Source organism: Marmota marmota, unplaced genomic scaffold, assembly GCF_001458135.2.
Source record: "Marmota marmota marmota unplaced genomic scaffold, marMar, whole genome shotgun sequence".
In the NCBI taxonomy this organism is placed as follows: Eukaryota; Metazoa; Chordata; class Mammalia; order Rodentia; family Sciuridae; genus Marmota; species Marmota marmota.
This window is the reverse complement of record NW_025999943.1, coordinates 6,553,858-6,578,057: the sequence shown is the minus strand read 5'-3', so window position 1 is coordinate 6,578,057 and position 24,200 is coordinate 6,553,858. Positions and strand designations below refer to the sequence as shown.

Here is a 24,200-nt window from a genome sequence, read left to right as displayed (position 1 = left end):
CTACAATGACACATACTACATACGATCTTTTAAAAGAACTAAAAAGGACAAGTTTTGTTCTTTGTGAAAAAAATATATTTGGGTTTAAATGAAGGCTAACACAATCTTCAAATACTCTAAAGGCATGAATATATACACATACATCTGCAAATATATGTGTACATATAAAATGACTATATTGTTAAAATAATTTTACCAAGATTAACAAAAGTTCTCCATTTCACAACCGTTATCTCTTTAGATTTTTTTATTGAAACAGTGAGATGAAAATGCATTTTTGCAGAGTTTTTATAAAATCCATTTGATAAAATTAAATATGAAATGAACATGCTAAATGCTGGGAAAGTAGGCCAAATCAGATCAGAAGGGAAAAAACTTCAGGTGAAAATTCAGTTAGAGAAATTTGAAAGCTTTCAATGGCCTCGGGGATTGATACTTCACTTTTAGAAATCCATGGAATTCCTCCTTTGACATCATAATAGTATTTCTATACTTATCACTCCTAAATTGTTGGCCATAAATGAATAGAGAAAACTTCCACCAGTGAAGAGGCAGAAACTAGAGAGGAAAAGGGTAATGAAAATTTATGTATGCATATGTGAGAGGAGTTATTAAGCTATCAACACACCAGAACCAAAATTAAATTAAAAAAATAAGAATGAGGGTGAAGAAGCAAGAGAAAATGTGGAGCCATTTCTTTGTACAGACAATTTTCAGAATTCTCAACTGTTAATGCCCATCGGGTACATATCTTTCTAGTTCATAATAATATAGCTGATGCAAGATGTAGGACAATTCTAAACGTTAACAACTGTTTTTAGTAAGACTATTTTATTTTAAAATTTTTGAAATATAAAAATAATAAACATTATGGATATTTAACAAACAAAACATAATTCAACTATAAATAATAAAAATGTTGACAACCCCACATAAACCATGTAATACTATAAACATTCTAAGCATACAAGAGTAGTTTCTAGTTCAAGTTTTGCCTTTTTTAAGTTCAAGTTTTATTATCACTTTAAAAATAAACAAAAAGCTGCTACAGCTTAACCAATTACTTTCGCTCCACTCAAAGAGCAGGGAATATTTTTCCCCATGCCAACACACATTCATGAAATGGGATACTTATGGGCACAGGTATTAAACACTGGAACAATCCAGTCTTCAGACAAGAAAAAACTCCTTTGGTGATTTTAGATTCAGCAGTCCACAGAAACTAAGTTAAAACAAACCACTTGTTAAAGGAAATCTTGTGCCAGACAGTATGTTCTGAAGTAGTACCACTCAAAACAAGTTCAGGATTCTGAGAATCAAAAGTAAACATATATGAATGCTTTGCTGATACTTAACAATAGTATCTTAAGAACATTCACTAAGGTGCTGGAATAAAATTTGGGGACAAAACAAAAACTCTACACATCAATGCAAAACTTGTACAATGTAATAATACATCTCTTAATAACTCATCAAGTATTCTGCAAATAGTCAAGAATTACTCTGCCTACTGTTGAGTGAAAGAAGGCAACTTGAAGCAGAGTAAGATTACATAATATTTTAGTACTAGAGAAGTTTTCCAACTGACATATGAGAAAACAGCCATGCTGAATACATTTTTTAAAATTTTAGTCAAATTAATAACCTTCTTATCAAAATAATCTTTTAGGGGAAGCTGGGCACAAATAAGTGTACAGTCATTCTGTACCATTTCCTTAACTTATGAGGTGTTTCAAATAGGCTGGGCTCTTTACTTGACTCAGCGTGAACCACTTTTATAATTATGCTGCTAGATTAGAATAAATCATAAGCAATCACAGATTAAAGCCTAGCAAAGTCTAGACAACAGGTTCAAAATGATTAATGAAAGGTTTTGTAGCACCAACGACTTTTTCCTAAGACACTTGAGGGGCCTGTATCACTTTAAAGTATTATCTTGTAAACAAGACCAAAAATATTCAGTTGATCTGTACTTTGAGCATAAATATTTATAAACTCTATTAAAAAAACAAATATAGCATGACTAGAGTGGCTAATAGTGTAAAATCTAAGTATATTGAAAAATATAAAGATATATAAAAGGCTTCCATAATGCAATCATGCAGAGGTAAACCACTTCATTCATTACATAAAAGTGATTCTGTACAGTTATCTACACATAGCTCCATGAGAATCCTATTTAAGAAAATTTAAAAAATGAGAACCTATCTTTAATCAACATATGAGGATTTAAATACATAACTGACCAACTGGATCTCACAGCAATTTTCAAAAAACACAATGATCTTAATGAGAATCAAATCATCTTGACTTTTGATTCCCACTGGCATATTCAATTTGCTTTAATTTAAAAGCAAAGGGAAAAACCATGACAAAGTTGAAGGTGGTAGTAAATGGTCCACATCCATTAAAAAAACAAAACTTAAGAGCAAGTAGGGTCTCTTCAGAAGATGTTCTTTGGGTTCTAATCTAGCAGCTGAACTACTACTTTAGGGGCAGAGAGTCCTTCCTTGAAAATCAAAAGTACCAAACTAATCCGGGAAAATGTTTTTGAATTTCCGGTAGCTAGCTACCTGCTAGTTTGTAAATGCGAATGCCCCCGGCCCCCTCAAAAAAGTCAAGTTTAAGAAAACAAATGCCTTGTTAATAACTATCAGAAGACTTTTCCACAATATGACTTTTCCCTTAACCATGCCTATGTAACCAATGTGGATCAAAACAGATAATATTATATGTTTATTACATTCCCTTCATTTTTTATAAGACAATCACGATGCATATTCAAGGGGAAAATAATGTAGAATAGTCAGCTTTGCACACAAAAAAAGTATGTCTGGATGAACTTAAAAATGGTGAATAGAATCAGTGTAACTTCACTTTTCTAATAAAGACTTGAGTGCTCAAATGCCTAAGAATCTATGAAGGAATACTGAGAAAATTTTTTAAAAAATATTGAGTGTACATGAGATTTAATCATAGTCTTGGTAATTCTAAGCCATTGTTTATAAATAATTTGTATACACATTTTTAAAAATATGGAACGCTTCACGAATTTGTGTTATCCTTGAGCATGGGCCATGCTAATCTTCTCTGTATCATTCCAATTTTAGTATATGTGCTACTGAACCAAGCACTATGTACTTTTTAAAGCAGCTGAAACTATATAGTCTTTAACAATGTTAGACACATTATACTATTTCCCCTTGCTCATCTTTGATCATCTTTTGATGTTTGATTACAAGTGAAGAAAACAGGAAAAGCTGTGTAAACTGGACATTTAATAGATCTCTTTCAATCCACAGATCATCATTTATTACTCAAAAAGAAAATTATTCTCCTTGTTTTGAAGAGCTAAGAATTAAAAAAAATAATATTTGGGTAAGTGGTGCTGGCAATGAAGTATATTCATTAAGAAATGGGCAAGCATTACAGTGTGTAAAAATATCTCATTTGTTCAAAATTATTTTAAGTGACTCTTGTAATCTCAGAAATGTATCTTAAAACCAAGAAAAAATTAAAACCAAACTATGCTTAACTTTTTAATTCATTTTCTTCATTATAAATTGTTCATGCTAATGAACACACACAGTATCATGGCTTTATAGATTTCCCAGACACAATTCTCAATTTGGCTGAGATTGAATGTACTCATATTAGGAAACTAAGAGGCCTTGTTCCTTCTTTAAGGTGTTTAAAAAAATAGTGGCTATAAAGTAAGGGGAAAAAACCTTTATGAATAAGGTCACACAGAACACACATTCAGATACTTCTGGACTCGGGTGTACTGTAAAGATAAAATGCTAATTATAGTACATGTAAACATCTATTCAATTGATAAAGGGCAACAAAATGATAGGATGATATTATCATTAACAGTCGTCTCCGGACAGGAACAGGTCTTGCTCTTGTAGTCACAAAACTAAATTCAGGCAATGATGATCTCTCTCTGCTGAAAAAAGAGAAGACTATTAAAAAAAAACTTTGCAAGAAGCAAATAATTCTAAAAATTGAGTCACACCATAAATTGATCTCCAACTTTTCTAAACATTAAAATAATCTTTTTGAGAAAGGAATCATAATCAAAGTTGCAGACAAATTACACAAAGGACTAGCTTTGGACTAAAGTGATTTTAACAAAACTTCTCTGCATCATGCTTCTTTGAAACATCAAGCTTCCAAAACTCACAGCACTATAACATGGTTCTGACTGAAATTTTCAGTTAGGAAATCTAGATCCTTATCAGGTTATATATTCATAGAGATGTGGGTAGGCAGAGAAAAATTTAAAAAATATGAACTCCAAGGTATTTTAAATAAAAATAAAAATTTTCTTTAAAGTAATTGCAAGGTATAACTAATTTCCTTAAATTCCATTCAATTACCATTTCATTCTTTAAACACTCTGTATGATATAAAATTCTATACTAAGTACTAAGGTCAAAAAGAAATGCATCAAAATGAGACAGTGTCTGGTATACCAAAAAAGACTAACTTTGGATGATGAGAAGAAAAGTGAATGGATGAAATAAAGAAACACGAAGGGAGAGACTTAGGAAGGAGTAAATATAAAAATGTGACGTGAAATTAAGAGTGCTTTCAATTAATTAAGTAATGAGCACAAAATACTAACAAAGTGCAAGATATTAGGTGTTTTTCTACTAAAGAAGTATGATGTTTTCATTTGAAATTATTGACAATGGGAGTAATGTTCACCAAAATTTCTTTCTTCCTAGGACTTTTAGGTAGCTATCTTAGAAGACTGTTTCATTTGATAAGTATATAATGTCAAAGAGAAAAAAATAGAACTATTCTTTTCTAAAAATCATATACATACCTTAGAACTAGCCAGTTCAAGATGTTAACAAAAATAAGTTTCTAATATATGGGAAAAAGAAATTTTCCTTCTGCCTTACAAATATTTTACAGTGGTGATTTAATTCTACATTAAATTTCCATTTTTAATTTATAGGATTTTAGAAGTTCTGAAAGAAAGCTCAAAAAAGTGAACTAATTTAACAATCATACAGGACATCTGTTTTAAAAGGCTAGCAAACTTTTTATAAAAGGGGGAGAGGCTCATAAATATTTAGGTAAATTCTAGGAGAACTAAATCTAATTTTCTATAATTAGTCTGTATTATGTGTAAGGGGAAAAAAGAAAATATGGATGGATAAAATCTGTATGATACTCTGATACAATCATTAATATTTCAACATACCAAACAAGCAACTGCTTTTTTTTTTAAAGACCTTTATGCCCAATAGTTAGTGTTCCAAATAAGACTGGAAATACAGTGCCCCAAAACCAGTTTTAGTAACAAGATGTTTTCTTCTATTAAGTTCAGCTATACTTGTTATAAGTAATCAGCTAAAACAGTGAAGCCTTGTCTTTACACTACTGGTTGTTACATTGGATTATATGACGATAAAACAAAAGTTATGGAATATTCTCCATTCCTGCATCATAGTTTCATTAAATGTATGGGCATCAATTAAATACTTAATTTTTATAATGTTACAATTATCCAATAACACTTAAAACAACAACTGCTTAGAGACATAAAATACTGAAATATGTAAAATGACAACTCAACCATCCCTTGAGGTAATCCTAATCAATCTTTTAACCAGTAATATATAATTTCCTGTTTTTTCTTATAAGCAGATAACCTACGTTGCCCTTAATCCTTTTCCCATCCCCAACTCTGCCTGCAACAGCTCATATATGCACAGTAAAGCAAAAAACTTGTTAGTTGAATTATAGAATTTAAAAATGTTTCTACTTTTAGGTAGCATATTGTAAAAAAAAGAAAGTAAACTGAAATGAACAGAGGATTTAAATCCATATTTGCATATGAAGAGACTTTCTGCATTACAGGCAGATATTTTTATTTTTAAACCTTGAGTTTAGAAACAAAAGGAAAAGTTATAATAGGGAAATGGAAGTTGCTAGTGAATAGAGAAGTTAATTTTTACTTATTAGTAGGTTGAATGGAATTTGGGAAGTCTACATATAAAACTGTACCAAGAGATATTATATGTATTATCAAAACGACATCTAAGTTGTTTCCACTGATAAGATGATAGAAACAACAGCAACAACAGACATAAAGAATTGATTTATATATATTAAATTGTTTTGGAACACTAAAATAGCACCAAAGAAACTACACGTTTGAAAGGGATCTTAGAGATCATCTAGTCCAACCCCTTTTCATTTTACAGACAAGGAAACAACCCTGGATAAGGTAAGAGACTTGTCTAAGGCCACAGTTAGTTGCAGAGCTGAGACCAAAAACTGTTATCTCTTAACACTTGTCCAGTTTTCTATACTAGGTCACCTTTGGATATAAAAAATTAGTGGGATGGACTAGATTGGTGATTCTCAGTATTTGCAATCACATTCTCTAATAGAAACTCAAAGGCTATATTACCTCTGATATTACAACATTTAACACTCCCAAATATTAATGCCTTACTAATTATTGTGGAAATTTCACTAAGACTGTAAGTATAAACCCTCTAAAGAGAAGTTTAACTGTATCCACTGTTTAGCAAAATGGTCTCAGTGACTGAAAAGACCATCAAAAGAAATTTTTGTAAAATTGATAAGAATTAACAAGGGAGGTAATTGTCACCCCATTACTGGAGATTTAAATATGCATTCATTCACTATATTATCCAACAAACATTTGAGTGCCCACATGAGCCAGGCTTTATGATAAGCAGTAGAGATAAAAAGATGAATAAGACATGGTCCCCTTCCTAGAGGAGCTTGTAACATATAACCAGATAAATTATATTACAACATAAGTATTGTAACAAAGATATGAACAAAGTGCTGCATTAAAAGGGAGGGTAAAAGTATGAACTTCCTGATGACAAATAAATATATTAATTTTGTGCAGTATCTCTGAGATAAGAACTACCACATTTACTATAAACACAATCTCATGACTTATCAATAATTAGGAAAGAAGTAGTAATGTAGTTTAATTTTTTTTTGGGGGGGGGGGCTGGCACAAGTGGGGACGCCTGTAATCCCAGTTACTCGTGAGGTTGAGGCAAAAGGATCCCAAGTTTAAGGCCAGTTTCAGCAACTTAGTTTGGCCTTCAGCAACTTAGAGCTAGTCTCAAAAACAAAACAAAACAAAACAAATAAACAAAAAAAAAGGTAGGGGGTGGGGGTTGGGAGGAATCTGGGGATGTAGCTCAGTGGTGAAGCACTCCTGGGTTCAATCCCCAGTACCAAAAACAAAACACAAAAAGTTGGCACTGAATCAGAATGCTTATATTCAAATCTAGCCCTTCCACTCATGAGCCATGACTTTGGGTAAATCACTCCATTTCTATTAGCCTAAGTTTCCTTATCTGTAAAATGGGAATTAATGACTACTTAAAATTAATGAATACTTTAAATAAAAGAACATGTAAAAAGTACAACACAGAGAATGAATATTTAGAAACATACCCATAAAAATCCATAATAAGTAATATTTATAATTAAAACCATACTAATGTCTATAAAAGTATAATTTCTGAACCTAATGAATGTTGGTAATATTTAATCTTCATACTGTCAGATCAAACTGAAACATACTTGTCTTCTGATTCATTTAAAGCAACATGGTTAAAACATTTAAAATTCTAGGTTACTAGGAAATTTAGGCTAGGTGTTTCTGGTTAGCTGTTTATGGGCTGAAATAAACAAAGCAGGTAATTTCAGGTACATTATAAGGGAATTTTACAGTAATTTTTGAAACATTGGACGAAAATTTACTAATCAAATTATAAAGCCAAAAATCAGCATGGAGATTTAACTGGCCTTCGAAAGATTTACTTTCTTTATAATACCTGTTTGGTGTAAAGAGAAGAAACGTGAGCCTCTGCCAATTTGGCACCCTTCACGACTACTAAAAAGAAAAGAAAAGAAACTTACCTAATGAATCAGAATAGCACATAGTCAACATACAAAAGACTACATAAAAGTATATCATAGATATAAGTAAAGTTTTTGGTAAAGTAAGTATTTTTGACAACTGAAATCTGAGTGTGTAATTTTAAATATAAGCAACTGCAAGTCAAAACATTCCTACAAAATAGTATTACCATCAAGAAAGTACAACTTCAACCCAAAGTGTATGGGGAAGTTTAAAAAAAAAAAACAGCATCCATAATTGGAATTAGTTTTTGATTATAAGGTCTCCAATATGAATGAAAGTGATTTTTTAAAATGTGATTTTTAATATTATCTCTATAATCTCAAGAGAGGCAGAAACACTTGTAATTGAAGTGATGGATTTTAAAAATAAATATAATATAATCTCCTACCCCCTCATTCTACAAAGAATATATTTATTTCCTGAAAACCGCTATATCAACTTTCAATAATCATGTTCACTTGCCAGAGAAATCCACTTAAAAATCACAATATTGTTGCAAATTTCAAAGATTTTTATACAAGTATAGGAAATGCACACTTAAAGTATCAGACTGGAACACTTACCAAACAGTGTTTTCCTAAAGTAGTATCTATAGTACATTTCTTTATTCATACATCTTCAAATGGTCAAGTTTTCTTTCATACATCCAAAATGTAAAATGATGCTTTCTTATTCACCAAATGTTAGCTCTACTTGAAGTCTGGCTCCAAACTAATCAGCCTGCTTTTAAATTTTAAGACATCTGTTGAAAATTTATAGGATGAAACCAAACTGAAGTGGTAGAATTTTAAACATTGGATTGTACATTATTGTAAAGGTATCATTAATCAATAAGAATAAGTGATTATAGCTTCTTTTGTGATAATTGGGGGGAAGGGTAGATCACCATCTGGAATGGTCTATTTATTTTAATTTTTTATTTTCTTTTTTTCCTTTGTTCTTTTTCTTTCTTTTCTTTTTTCTTTCTTTTTTTTTCTTTTTTTTTTAATCAAGGAACATTGTCTTGGACTTTTTTTTTCTTTGTCACTTTTTTCTTTTCTTTTCTTTTTAAGAGACCATTCCACTTTATTTTTAACATCCAGATGCATAAGGACTCATATGTAAAGCAGTCATACACCATTATTATTAAAACCCATGTGATAAAATACATACACAAGTCCAACAAAAGGCTAATACATAGTAAAGCCTAAGCATACTACTATGTAATATTATGAATACATAACTTGGAGACTTTAGTTAGAGTACTATGTTATCTATTCATTTTGAAAACATTCATTAAGATTTTAAATGCAAATTCATTCCTTATTTGGAGTAAAACAAAATCCTCTAAATTATAACAAGTATTGGGTCATATTTTTTCAGACCTATTCATTAAATTACAAAGAACCCAAAGAATTCTGTAATGTTCAGTAGAAGTATGTAATAAAAACATTGCATATGTTCTAGTGTGATGTCTTTAGCAATTGTTTACTGAAATAAAATGCAAACATCAATCTTTCAAAATACAGGATCAGAAGGTAGTTTTCTTCTCTTTTGTCTATTTGTGAAATCCATCTTCATCACATTTTACCAAAAAATTGTTTTTACAAATATGTAAAAGTACATTAGATAATACTAATGAAACACAGGTAGAGTTCTAGCATATGCCGATCAATGATCAGTCAAATCATCTTCTCCAAGAACGAGATTCATTGTCCTCTTCTTCTTCATCATCATCTTGAAGTAATGAGTCATCCACCAAAGACTCTTCCTGAAACTTTAGGTTAAAATGTATTTAGGAATTTACCCAACAAAAAAAAAAAAAGAAAAGAAAAAAAAAAAAAGGTGACACTTTTAAACACTGATCTCTCTGAGTCGAATACAATAGGTATTTTTAAAGCTAGAACATTAAAGAAACAAAAGTAACTGTTATCCACTCAATTATTTCTATTCTGTTGCTTGCAAGAAACAAGCATCAAAGAAATACCAAATTAAGACTTTGTATATGCCATTTCTCCTGCATCTAACAAATTAAACCACCATCTGTACCTTCAAAATACTACTACTTAATACTTCTTTAAAAAAAGAAAACATTAGGTTTTTGATTCTAACTCTGAACACTAAATTAACTAATGGCTTGTAAAAATTCGACTAAATTATCTATTTCTTTTCTGCTATACGTAACAAACATTTTATAGCATTCTTTTCTTTTCCCCAATCCCTTCATAAAAGTTTCTCAGACTGCTGTTCCAGACTTTTCAAAATACCTAATACCAGGAGCTCTCCTGCTTTTCTCCCCATTCAATTCAAACTCATGGAAGGACAAAGGTATAATCTAAAACATAAAATGACAAATCATGTATATGAGTTTCAAAGTATACATTTTATTCTTTCATTTGACTATGGATATGTATAACAGCCTTGAAATGCTCTTCTAACAAAATGAAGTGCCATTATGAAAATCTAACAAAGGTTAAAAAAAAGAATCATTTAGTCTCCTCACCTTACCTTTATTTCTTAACCTCTTACTTTTCCCTACAGTTTCCTTTATGACTAGGCAAAACAGAGTTGCTTACTTTTAAAATTTTTGGTTTCAAAGTGTTCTCTCACTTCACTGTTTAAGATGCCCACACCTTTCAGTCATCATATTAATCACTATTACCCAAGAAAAATGCACTTTTCCATACCTGTTCTGAAGTTTGTGGTTCTCCCTAAAATACGTTTCTCACTATATTTCCAGCTCCAGAATCTGGTTATGGAAAGCTATGTTATCACTCAGGGTCCAGCTCCACTGTCAATACCACCCTTGAATATTCTTTTGGACAGAAACAATCTCTCCTCCCTCAGGGTTTTCACAGCACGTTGTTCAAATCTTTATTCAGCATATCAGACTGCCTATTATTGTAATTAGTTTCTCAAGTATCTGCCACCACCCTCCTTTCCAGATTATAAGCTCCTTGGTAGGGACCGTGTCTTATTCATTCTTGTGCCTATCACAGAATCTAGCATATAGTAGGCATTCACTAATGAACTAAAACGATATGAATTACAAGAAAGCTGAAACGTTAATACAGCAATTGAATAGAATAGATATCCTAAAACTTAAAATATTACAAATTTCCTGTGGATAAAAACTAATGAATAATTATTGTCTTCTAAGAGTAAATGAAAACTAAGTGTATGTGTGTGTGCACACATAGATATTTAAATATATGTGTGCACACATACACATAAATTTAAAATATGACCTTCATATATTCTCTCTTTGGATTAGTAATCAATAATCCTTGTCATGAATCCAGAAAATTTAAAGTCATCTGCATTTTTCTGATATCCCCTGTCTGGAATATGGCTCAAGAACAAAAGCTTTATGATGAGATCACGGCCATTTAAAAAAAAAAAAAAATCACACTTTATATATATACTACAAACAATAAAGGGCAAAAACAAGTGGAAAAGAAAAACATACTTCCTCTTCATCAGGTTCAACATCTTCTGTTTCCACAGCTGAAATATTAGTTATGGGTTTATTCCATGCCAGTTTTAGATCCTGCCCTTTAAAACGAGCTCCATGAACTGCAGCCTAAAAAATTAAGAACATTGGTATATAGAACATTAATAATTTCTGAAAAAAATAAATTTTGTAGTGCCTAATATTTAAATTAAAATAGCCAAATTCAACTGTAGATGACTATCTACTCATTTGCTTTTTTGGTTTTACTATTTATTATTATAATTTGCAATTTACTTTTTATGGTTATTTATTTCTAAAAATCACCAGACTTGTGATTCAATAAACTTTACAAAAGAATACAACAATAATTTTTCATAACTGAGTAAAGCTATTTTACTACTGACCAATATTTCACCAGAAGAAATATATTTACAATACAATAATAGCTACTATATAAAACAACAATCCCAAGGCACTTCAATTTCAAATTCTTGGCTGTAGTTTCTGAATCAATGTCTAATTAAAATTAATAGGCTAAGTGAATTTTATTGCATTTCAATTGTTAATTTAAAAATGACATGTATAGTAACTACTAACTAGAAGCCTTTAACAAATACAAGAAAAAGTTTGCATGTATATTATCATCAAATTACATTAAATAATCACGACTACCATAAAAATGTTTGATGTATAACTGATATAAATATAAACATCTCAATAAATGAAGTGAAAACCCTGAACTGTTCTACTGGAAAGAGCAGTATTTCCTACAAAGCTTTTAGAACTGAATATTATAAAATTTGAACTAAGGAAATAGTCAAGACTAAGTACTTGCTACATTAAGTGACTGGTTTGGAAACAGGACATTCAAATAAAAGTAACATGAATGAACATAAATCAATGTTAGCAGCATATTGAAATAACTCATAGTCACAAGATTTATAGTACAATCTCAAAAGTACAACATAATGTGAAATGTAGAAACAATTACATGTTCTGTGACTTGTGAACAGAGTTGTGTAATATTAAAGTCCCCAGGTATAAATTTTAAATCTGCACATATAAATTTATGATAAATTTAAAAGATTTTGTGCCTATTAAAATCCAGCTGCAAGTTTTTTAGTTCATGGCCTCATAACAATGTTACAGAATTAGAATTTTTTAAAAGTTACACAGTGCAAATAACTTCTGATTTAAGATAAAATTACATTTCCTCATCCCAATGCAAATACAGTCAATCTATATAAAGATGACATTTCTTTGAAATAAACTACCAAAGTACCAAGGTAAAGTCAGAAAAGATTTTTTAAAAATCTGAAGCAATATTTCTTTTCATTTTGGTGGTGCTGGGGATTGAACCCAGGGCCTTGTGTATGTGAGGCAAGCACTCTACCAACTGAGCTATATCCCCAGCCCCCTAAAGCAATCATTTCTACAGACTTTTAAAAAAGATATGCTATAAAATTTTCTAGGTCCTAAGTTTCACAGATGAATTCTAATAAACTTTTAAGAAACATCTACCTAAATCTCAGAGCACAAAAAAAGACGGAAACTTTCCAATTACTTTTATAAAGACCAGTAATACAGATTCCTGACAAAAATAATGCTTCTCCTAAAATTTGCAATCCAATCTTACTTTTAAAACTTGATTTAAAAAGGGAAGAGCAAGAGCCAGGCGCGGTGGCACACACCTGTAATCCTAGAGTATGAGGAAGGAAGATCACTAGTTTAAAGCCAGACTCAGCAAAAGTGAAGTGCTAAGCAACTCAGTGAGACCCTGTTTCTAAATAAAATACAAAACAGGGCTGGGATGTGGCTCAGTGGCTGAGGTCCCCTGAGTACAATCCTTAATAACTCCCTAAGAAAAGGGGGGAAAGAGGTAGAAGGAGGAGGAGAAAGGAAGAGAGAAGAGCAGATTTTAATGATTTAGCAAAGAAATATAAAAATGAGATTTATACCAGAAATGGTTAGTTCAATGTTCGGGAGCAATACAAATGGAAGGGAGGGGGACCTTCATAGCTTAATAAATAAAAAAGGCATGGTAAAAATCCATTTCTGATCAAAAACCTCTACAGCTTTTAATAAAACATGCAAAGTTTATATTCTATCTTAAGATAAAAATCCAGCATCATTTGGCTGGGGATGTGGCTCAAGTGGTAGCGCACTCGCCTGGCATGCACGCGGCACTGGGTTCAATCCTCACCACCACATACAAATAAAGATGTTGTGTCTGCCGAAAACTAAAAAATAAATATTAAAAAATTCTCTCTAAAAAAAAAAAAAAAAAATCCAGCATCACACATAGTACTAAAAATAACAAAGCATTTTCATTCATTTCATGATGAAATATTACTGCTACTAATGCTTTTAACATTTTTCTGAAGGTACTAACAACAAATAATAAAAACGATTAACTGTAGGGATCAAGATAAAACTATCTGAAAAAACAAAAATATCAAAAGATATTATTAAGATGGTATTTATATAGATGACCAATCTTCCCACATGAGAGATGACCAATCTTCCCACATACAAAACAGCAATAAAAAGATGCATTAATGGTAGAAAATTTTACAAATAATATGCACTACACACTGTCTCTCCCCTCCCATATATATATATATACATAGAAAAATCTAACTTATGGGATGGTGGTATAGCTCACTGGTAGTACATTTGCCTAGAATGTGTCTGGCCCTGAATTTGCTCTCTAAGCTGTAATTTATGAACTGATTTCCTAACACAGTCCCACCTTAAGGTGGTTTTACTTTCCAAAGTTTCAGTCAAACTTGATCCAAAAATATTAATGGAAAATTCCTGATAATAAACAATTCATTGCCATTCAGAGTACCATGATGAAATCTCAATTCTACATGGAAAGTGAATTATCCACAAAGCATCCACACTATATATACTACTTGCTCCAAGAAAAATCACATTTACATAACTTATATTACAGTGTATTATTTCTAATTACTATTGTAAATCTCCTACAGTAGCTATCTCATGTTTGGGGGGTGGGGTACAGTATAAATAAGGTTTGGCACTGTCTGAAGTCTCAGGCATCTACTAGGGAAGGAAGACATTGATAGGTTTGCTTTGATAAGAGAGGGACAAACACATAAAGAATACACAAAAATCAATTATGAGAAATCAGTAGACCACTCAGAAAAATAATAGGCAAATGGCATTAAGTTAACAGAAATAGAAATAAATAGCATTTAAGCATGTGAAAACAGCTCAACTTCAATCATAGGAGGAAAGTTAATCAAAACTGAAATGAAAACTGGGCATGGTATCATAACCCTGTAGTCGCAGGTTCTCAAGAGGAAGAAGCAGGACAATCCAATATTTGAGGCCAGCCTATACAACAAAGTGAGACACTGTCTTTATTCAAAACAAAACACAAAACAAACTGAATGAGTTCCCATTTTACAAGATAAAACTGTTTGATACCTCGCTGTATCAAGAATGAAGACAAAACTACATAACCATGATTTTCTGTTTTGTTTTGTCTTTGGCAAGTGGTAAAATCATTATGTAATATACACACTATGGCAAGAGCATTAAAAGTTAATGTATGCATATATGTATGTACACACGTGTATGTATAATATGTATATTTTTTTTATTCCCAGTTTTGATCACTGAAAAGGATTAGTGACTATAACATACTTAGCATCCCTAGTACTCAGACTGTGGTTTCTTTGTTTAATTAAAAAAAGAAAAGTTCCTTAGAAAAATAATAAATTCCATGCCTGAAGAGAAAAAGTATAAAGTGAGCCAAGAATACCTTTTTAAAATTATAAAACAAGGACACTATTTAGACCACTAGAATCCTGTCAAAAAGATTCAAGAACCAATTTATACAGTTTATTGGGCAAAAATGGGACAATTTGAACATTAATAACTGAGAACAATGGATCAATAACCATGAAATGCTTAAAAATTATTATTAAAATATCAAGGAAAGTTAAGCTCTCATTGGATATTTGATATTTAAGAAATAACATATTTAAGCATTATATTGTTCTATTTTTTTTTACAGTTCTATTATTGAGACGTACACATTGAAATATGAACAGATGAAATGACATAGCTCCAATATAGGAAGGGAAATGTTGTTGTAGTGAATGAGATATAAGATTGGCTAGTAGTGGATAATTGCTGAAGCTCAATGATGAGCCTGTGGGAACTCATTTTACAATTCTAATTTCTATACTATGACCTACTAAAAAAAGTGTCTTCAAGCTAAAGCATTTTATTCATAGGCTTGCCTCCAGTCTTTTGACTATTTATGCATACACACATTCATTTGAGGCTTATTGCAATGTAGAAAGGAAAGCAAGCATACACACAACAGAAAGAAAAAAGGCTGAAAATCTGACAAAGGAGAAAGAAATAACTATGAAAAGTAGTTATGAGTTCCAAGTCTTACATGGAAAAAGTTTCTGGAAAACAATTTTTTGAATGAAATTTTAAAGAAAGGTAGATTATGCAAAATTAGACAAGTTTGTTTACCTTCTCAATTCTCAAGTCCTTTAGATTGTGGTTCCATATGGATTATACAAAATGAGCCTTTCTCAAGTTTATCTGACAAGAAAATTCTTTATTATGGGAGACTGTGCCAAAGCAGAGTTCTATGGAAACTGGCAAAAATTGTTCTAAGGTATAGGTGCTTAGGGGCAGGAGTTACTTTAAATGACCACAATGAATTCCATTCCTTCAACTCTGGAACTCAAGGCACATAGCCACTTTCTCCCAAGCTTCAAACCTAATGTTAATTAATTCTGCAAGCACAGTGCCCTTCATATACCATTAATAATTGTTAAGACAATAAAAGCACACATGAAAAATACTCTACATAATTTCATTTCTTATCTACTAACATTGTTCTTGCTATAAATTTACCATTTACTTAATGAATTTCATCAACTTCTGACTATTGATACTGTATTCTCTACAAACCCAATTCTGTACTTCTAATTTTAGAAGTTCTACAGAATAAGAGTTTTGATAACATTTACTCCATCTTGCCTTTATCCTGTTCCACTGATTTGCCAATCACTCCTCATATTAAAAAAAAAAAAAAAAGCACAATAATACAATAATGGCTAATAGAGACTTAACTATATATCAGATCCTAACTTACAGGTTTTGAATCAGTAAAATCTCACAACTATTGCAAGTTGAGGGATGGGTGTCAAAATGTGTGCGTAGAAGAAGGTTCTTTCTTTTTGATACGAAAAACTATACTTCTAAGTTTGGGATCATGGGCTTCATCTTTGGGACTGATTCTTCTAAGACAGTAACTTAACCATCCCTTCACCATCTCATTTTGAAAACAAGAACCTAGTATCCTAAAAAACATACTGGTAAAATTGAGAGTATGAAAAATAACATTCTATCTAACCAGTCATGTGATGAGTCTACTTTTTTCTAAATTCTATTTGGGTACTTACTCATCTTGAATACACTGGCACAGTGATAAGTAGAAAGTAAAATAAAAAATAATAGTAATCACTTTCTTACTAACCAGAATCGAAGCGTAATAACTACCTAAACTTAAAATTTAAAGTATTCTGCTTATATTCTTTAAAATACTTCAATTTTTTTCCTGGGGAAAATTTTTCTCTTCAGGTATGCCTAAATGACTCAATTATATTATACCTGTACTTTCATCTAGAACTATTATGTACCTATTGGCTTATTGAAAAACAAAGAAAAATTCATTTGCTCATCAACAACAATGGTCCAGAAAATAAGAAAAGAATATCAGTTAGAAATAAACACTAGCAAAAGCTGACAATTTTCTTTTCTTGGAAAGGCCTATCTTTCATATTGAATTTACATCTGCTTATATTTTTGGTATTAGAATTTCTTACATATATGATAGCAATAGTACATAACAATCTTTTTTAATTTTTTAAGCATTCTTCCCTGTCAAAAAAAAAAAAAAAAATTGGCACTCCCTACCTCAAAAGCACTAATTTTCAAATTCCTAACCACTTTTGTTCCCTAATATCAAGAAATTTCAAAATTACTTTTCTCATCTGTATTTTGCTTGTATATGATCAGCTTCAACCTTTTTATTCTTTTCAAAGAGTGTTATGAATTTTTAAGAAACTTTTTAGCTTAAGAAATGTTTATGGTTTCACAACTTTTATAACTTAATACCAAATATTTATCATAGCAGTGGGAGTTATTTCTTCCAGCTTATTAAAAAAATCCAACTAAAATGGTATTTACACTGAACAGGTAACACTCTCTAGACATATGTAACTAAAACTTACTTATTCTGTTACTTATTAAAATTTCATATAATTTAGTCCTTAAGTCTTTCTTATATATTAATTCTTGGCTTTTAAATTGTTATTCAGTTTGGAAAATAAAAATATATAAAAATATCAATGATTCAAATGTATGAATTGCCAAGATCATTGTAATGTCATGTGTAGCTAATAAAAAAAAATTAAATTAAATTTAAAAAAATAAATAAATAAAAATAAACATCTAAGGTAGAAAAGGCGATATCCAAGAAAGGAGTATGTCAATAGGGCTTACCAACAGCAAAACTTCCAGAAATTATTTTAAAAGGTTTTTAGTTTTTTTCTTATCCATGCATATATTCAGTGATTAGTACGTATATATTTTTTTATTTGTGCATTCTAATTATACATAATAATAGGACTCATTATGTCATATTCATACACACACACATACATAACAACTTTTTCATGTTTCATTCCATAATACCTTCCCTTTCTTTACCCCCTTCCCTTTATCTGATCTACTTTCTCCTTTACTGATCTCCCTTTTAAATTATTATTATTTGTTCTACTTTACTGATCTCCCTTTATCATCATCATCATCATCATCATTATTATTATTTTGACTATCAGGATTCATTGTGGTATTTTTATACAGGTTCTTACTAAATCTACAAACTTGGTAATATCATTTTTAACCTCTTGTCCAATAATAATTATCATTGTTTTATAATATCGCTATTTCCTAGAAATTAAGAAAAACATAAAGAAATGTTACTCAAACAACCTATCAATAGACTTAAAATTATCACCAAAACTGACTTTGAAAGGGAAGCTTATTACATGGCTTGTACAGACCAATATCTTTCAGAGAAAACTTGATTAAAGTTCTACATTTTTCAACAAAACAAATTTGAAAGAAAATTTTAAACTCTCACAATTATAAATAAATGACTTTTTACTTGGACAAAAGGTCTTTACATGATATAAGACTCAAAACTAGATTTTTAAGTGTTAGGTATAACTTAGTGGTAGAGTGCGTGCTTAGCATAGATGACAGACAGGTCAATCCGCAATACCACAAATCCAAAAACAAAACCTACCTGAGAGTTCCCTAGATTTTAAAGGATAAAAACTCAAGGATCAGGGATTCCTATTCTATGAAATAATACCCTAACTTAACCACCCCTACACACCCCACCAGAAACTAGATTATTCTAGGGTTCCAGTAAATACGTTTCTAAGACTTAGCAGACTCACAATCTTAACACTTGCTATAATGCCCAGAGAGTAACTCCTACCAGGTTAACCCTCAATGATGCTCCATTGTGCTGACAGGGGATACAAACAGAATAAAACAAGTTAGAAGGTTTTTCAAACTGATTATTTAGATCACCATCAACCTAAAACTTTTAAAAGGCATCTTCCAGTTAACTGTCTGGAAAACTATCTTGTGTTTTCAGTAATGCCAAAGACAAAATAGTTACATTGTCTTCCACATAAAGAATATACAGGGCTAAAAAGGCTATTCTCCCACAGGTGAAGATAACTTCTGGTCAGTCTCTGAAAAGACCACTCAACATTAACAACTATACTAAGAGTACTCTAAAAACTAGAGCTACATATCATATCTTGAGCAAAAAGAAGTACTAGTCGATTTGGGGATATGCTAAGCTAGAGGCACTTTAGAATTCAGCCTGCTGGAAACTAGGAAGCAACAGATGAGAGATAAGTATGAAGGGAAGACATGGACTGGGCTTGTGGTTCAGTGATAGAGCACTTGCCTAGCACACACAAGGCACTGGGTTCGACAAATAAAGGTATTGTGTCCATCTATAACTAAAAATGAAATAAAAAAAAAAAGGGAAGACATCAGGATTATATTCTCTGGGCTTCTATCTTAACCCTTACAACTCATTCTGTCAAAGCAGACTTTGTTCTGGGAGAGTTAAGAAAGAATAATAATGGAAAGTAGGGTAGGATCTGTATCCTTAAAAAATATTTTAAAAGATTTCATGTGTCTAAAAAATATAACTTAACATTCAACTTGGTGACTATTACACACTCTTTCACTCTCTCTACATATATGTATGCATGTTCGTGTATGTATATATCTTCTAATTGTATAACGCTACATGCAGACTTGCCTAACTGCTTTAGGACATTTCTTATAGCATGAGTTCCACTTCAAATATTCTACCTATTGTCAAACATATTTATTCATTAAATTTAAACATTCATTATATTAAACCTTAAAAATTATTAATCATTTAAACCTAAATTTTTGATAAATTACTTTTAATACTTACTGCTTCTGCTTCTGCTCTTGTCTTGAATGTAATTACTGCATGAAGTGAAGAGTCATCAATCTGACAATCTTCAATTTCACCATATTGCTTTAAATTAAAAAGAAAAAAGTATTTTCACCAAATAAATATTCTGGAGCATCCACAATCCCAATGACATTAAAAACATATATATCACCCAGAATACATAATAATCCATACTGGTTAATAGAAAAGAATGGTGAATAATTTATTTTAGTACTTGGTATTATAAGATAAAGGGTAGCCCTATCTTCCAATCTCACTTCCAATTCCATACTTTCCAGAATTTGTGAACAGACTTGAGGGATATTATTCTTTAAATGAAGTAACAATGGTCAAAGTCTGAGTTCCCGAACTGACCTTCCTCTTACATTTACTACTCCAAGCCTAGAACATGCTGTATTTGTTCTTAAAACAGCATACTGGATAATCAAAATACTATGAATTTTTTGTATCAATCCCAATAAATGGGGGTAAAAAAGATTCAGAGAATTTAAGCAATCTTCTGAAAGTAATTAAGTCAAATACTAAGATGCGAATCCTGGTCTTTTGATTAGAAAGTTTAACACTCCAACTAACCATGTTTTCACTTACTATACATTCTGTTATCCCACACCCTCTTACAAGACATTTAAAAGTTAAGCACACTATATTCTGCCTATTTTGGGTTTGTGGAATTTTTTTTTTTACCATATATAGGAGTAACTTTTATCATATAAAATTTATGTCCCTTATATATTAAGTTCTCACCCCTAACTAAAACTATAATTATAAATTTCATTAATCATACACGTGTGCGCGCGTGTGTGTGCGCGTGCACACATACACACACACAAATTCTGTAGAGCATAAGAGAATGGACAGTAGAGCTACTCAGAAACCAGTTCTGCTAGTTACTGTGTAAACCTGAACAAGTTACTTCATCTCTTCATGTTTCATCTTCTTCATCTCAAAAATGAGCATAACAAAGGGTGATTCAAATAACTCCTAATATAATGAATTGTTTTTTAAAGCATACGGAATAATACATGCTATAAAATAAATGCTCTAAGTTTTAGCAATGATTTTTATCTCCATTATTACTGGTCTCAGCAGATAAATTAAAGAAAGTAGTCTGTTAGTCAAAATCAAAATGTGCAATAGCCAATGGTCCTTTGATTAATGTTGGCTTTCTTTTCTTCTGATATATCTCATGTGTTTCAGTTACACAAGTTATAATGGAAAAGTTCAACTTTAGACCTGTATTTCTATGTAAGATTGGTAATTTGTAATGTGAAATATCACTAACTTTTGAGTAGAATTCAAGTCTCCAAGGATATGAAAAAATTTCCATTTAGGGATTTTGAATATTTCTCAAAGCAAAATCATCTTAGTCTCAGCAAAACACAATCATAATAATAAACTGAAGTTGTTTGTTTGGATTATTTTAGCATATTCATTGCTAGTTTCCTAATTAGCTATATAACTATATGCAAGACACTTAAGTTATCTGGATCTCATTTCCCTTGTGGAAGGTATGAAAGTGATGTACATAGCCAGGAAAAATTGGGTTATATTATCTCCAAATTCTTTTCTGGTTCTCTGATTCCTTTCCTTATCCCTTTGACTCCATCAAGCACAGGACTTTCCAGACTCCTCATCCTTAAATATTAATCATCCCAGTTATTTCTTAAACATACACCATTTCTTTTATGTCCCGACAAAATATGTTAGTTGCTTCAAGGCAGGAACATGACTATCAATACTTAAATCTAAATTTTCAAAAGGTTTAAAAAAAATCATAGTATAACTATATGCATGTTGACCTATCCTTCAATATCTAAGCTTCAGTTCTACTACCTGATTAATTATTTTTTTTCAATATTTTTTAAAATTTATCTTTATGTGGTGCTCAGGATCGAACCCAGTGCCTTGTTGTGCTAGTCAAGTGTTCTACCACTGAGCCACAACCCCAACCCCCTGATTAACTTTTAATGTTACATTATTTTCCATCATATGCCAGTGACAAAGATACTTACTTCGCTAAGTTACTAAAGTACTTACAGTGTTTAATAAATTGCCTGAATCTATATTATATTCACACTTTAAGTGGTTTATATTAAATCAATACATATGAAATCCTTGAGGATAAGCACTGTTTACCCTATAATGCTTAGTAAAACTGATGTTTAGTAAATAATTATTGGGATACCACTAAGAATCACAACATTTAAGATTAAGCAGCACAAAGGTGGGTAAAATCTCCATTCTACACATGAGACTAATGAATTCCAGAAAGTTTTAAATTAAATAAAGGATTAGCAGGGACTAGAATCTCCTTTTCCTTTCTTTTAATTTATCTATTACCATTGTATAAAACTCTTTTAAGTAACTAAGGAAATTTAAGATCATATCAAAATTTTGCCTGCTTCAATTCTTATTAGTTTGATCAAGAATACAATATTAATAAAGAAAATTCTATTCAGAAAAAAATTTGCTATGGCCCATGTAACATGTTAAATTTTCCTTGTAAGTAAATATCAAAACTAAATTACAAGACCTGGTGCGGCAGAACATGAAGAATAAACAAACAAACAAAACAAACTACAGGATGTCTTTGTCTGAAACAACAAAGTTTAAATCATTCATTTCATAACACCTGAAGTCCTCCTAATGTAAGAATTTTAACATTCCTTCAAGATAATTTAAAAATACTATAGTTCCCATTTTATAAATAATTAACAAAAGTATTATGGATTTAATCAAATGCTTGTTCAGATCAACTAGTTTAAATTAGTCATGTCATTTTCATAATTTTTTATTTAATTTTATCGATCATCTACAATGATGATTATAAGTAACTGTTCTCTTGGGTAGTAAAATAGTACCGCAAAATGAGGAAGAAGATCTTCTCTATCACTCTCTGTAAATGCTGAAATCTCCAATGCTCTAGGACGATGATCCACCACAGCATGACCAGGCACACCACGTCCACGACCTCGACCCCTGCCTCGGCCATGAGTGGCACCTCGACCTCTTGAATGAATTCCTCTACCCCGACCAGATGAAAGAATCCCTCGTTTCGCAGCCTACAAGAAGTCAGATGCTCAGGTTAAACAATGCAGTCGGAACACATTGAATATGTTTTATCTAAAATGTCTGGGATCGAAAACGTTTCAGATTTCAAGAGTTTATCAAATTTTAAAATATTTGCATAGACTAACACAAATCCAAAACTTTCCTTTTTGGAGCATTTGGGGTTTCAGATTAGAAACACTCAACCTGTCTTAACATAAGCCAAGTGTTATACTCTGGCAGATGAGCCAAACTTTTATGTAACTTGACATCATATTCAAATAATGTCCTATAAAAAGGATCACATAATTAAATTAGAGTTTTAAACTGAAACTTTTAGGGTAGTAAGTGAATTTAGATAACAAAATAATATTAAAGGTTCTGAAATTACTAAATGTGCCTCTTTTTCTTAATTCTTGCTAAACTGTCACGATATGGTACAAAAAGATCAGCAATTTAAGATTTCTTAAATGGCATACAGTGTTGAAGATTACTTCAAAAGTCAGGTTAATACACAGACACATAATATCCACATACACAATAAATACATTTTCAATATAACATTCTATTTCTTAACCTGTTGACTCAATGGGTTAATTACTAACGGATCAGATAGGTATAGTTATCTCAAAATCATAATTTTGATCACTTATTACTAACATCATTATAGGGCCAAGGTATTATACTAATTAATATTCTACCATAACACTCTGTATGAGTAGTGTATTATTTCTTCATTCCAGAAATATTTACCAACCACTTGCACTATGCAAGTCCTTATCCTCAACAAGTTCAAAACTTAAGAGGGATAAAGAGACATCAAACAACTAAGTTATCTAGTTATATTAATGAAAAGTGACTTTAAAAAGTGATGAAATACTTTAAATATTTGAACAGAACTTTAAAGATCTGCAGTGAGCAACCACCTATGATGAAGTTTCTTGAAGGTGATTTTTAATTCCCTGCTTTATCCTCAGCACCTTCAACAGTAGCTGGCAGATTGTACTTAATATTTGTTCAATGAATCAAAGAAAAAAATGCAAGTGCGACACAAGAGTTTCAATATAAGAAAAGGCACCAAAGCTGAAAGGAACACTGTTTTCCAAACAGATAAAATTCAGTGCAGTTGCATCCAGGGATCAGGATCAGCTGAATTAGGGATCAGGTTAAGGAGT

The 24,200-nt window shown here is 31.1% G+C and overlaps 1 protein-coding gene and 1 non-coding gene across 10 annotated transcripts in view; both read right to left on the bottom strand.

Moving 5' to 3' along the window:
• Window positions 1-232: 232 nt before the first annotated feature.
• Window positions 233-24,200, bottom strand: part of Rbm26 (RNA binding motif protein 26) — a 79,151-nt gene continuing 55,183 nt past the window's right edge. For 6 of the 9 annotated variants that reach the window (XM_048801408.1, XM_048801404.1, XM_015499324.2 and 3 more), the window contains 4 exons: window positions 22,839-23,039; window positions 19,954-20,040; window positions 11,391-11,504; window positions 8,962-9,698 (listed from right to left, as the gene is read on the bottom strand). In XM_048801408.1, the coding sequence (XP_048657365.1) occupies window positions 9,609-9,698; window positions 11,391-11,504; window positions 19,954-20,040; window positions 22,839-23,039 (492 nt within the window). In that variant the 3' untranslated portion in view covers window positions 8,962-9,608. Of the gene's footprint in view, window positions 3,950-8,337; window positions 9,699-11,390; window positions 11,505-19,953; window positions 20,041-22,838; window positions 23,040-24,200 lie in introns of those variants that run through there. The other 3 variants (XM_048801406.1, XM_048801407.1, XM_048801403.1) reach the window with 3 other exon arrangements.
• LOC125616357 lies at window positions 3,030-3,134 on the bottom strand. Its single transcript, XR_007346977.1, has one exon. It is a non-coding gene; the product is annotated as a U6 spliceosomal RNA (small nuclear RNA).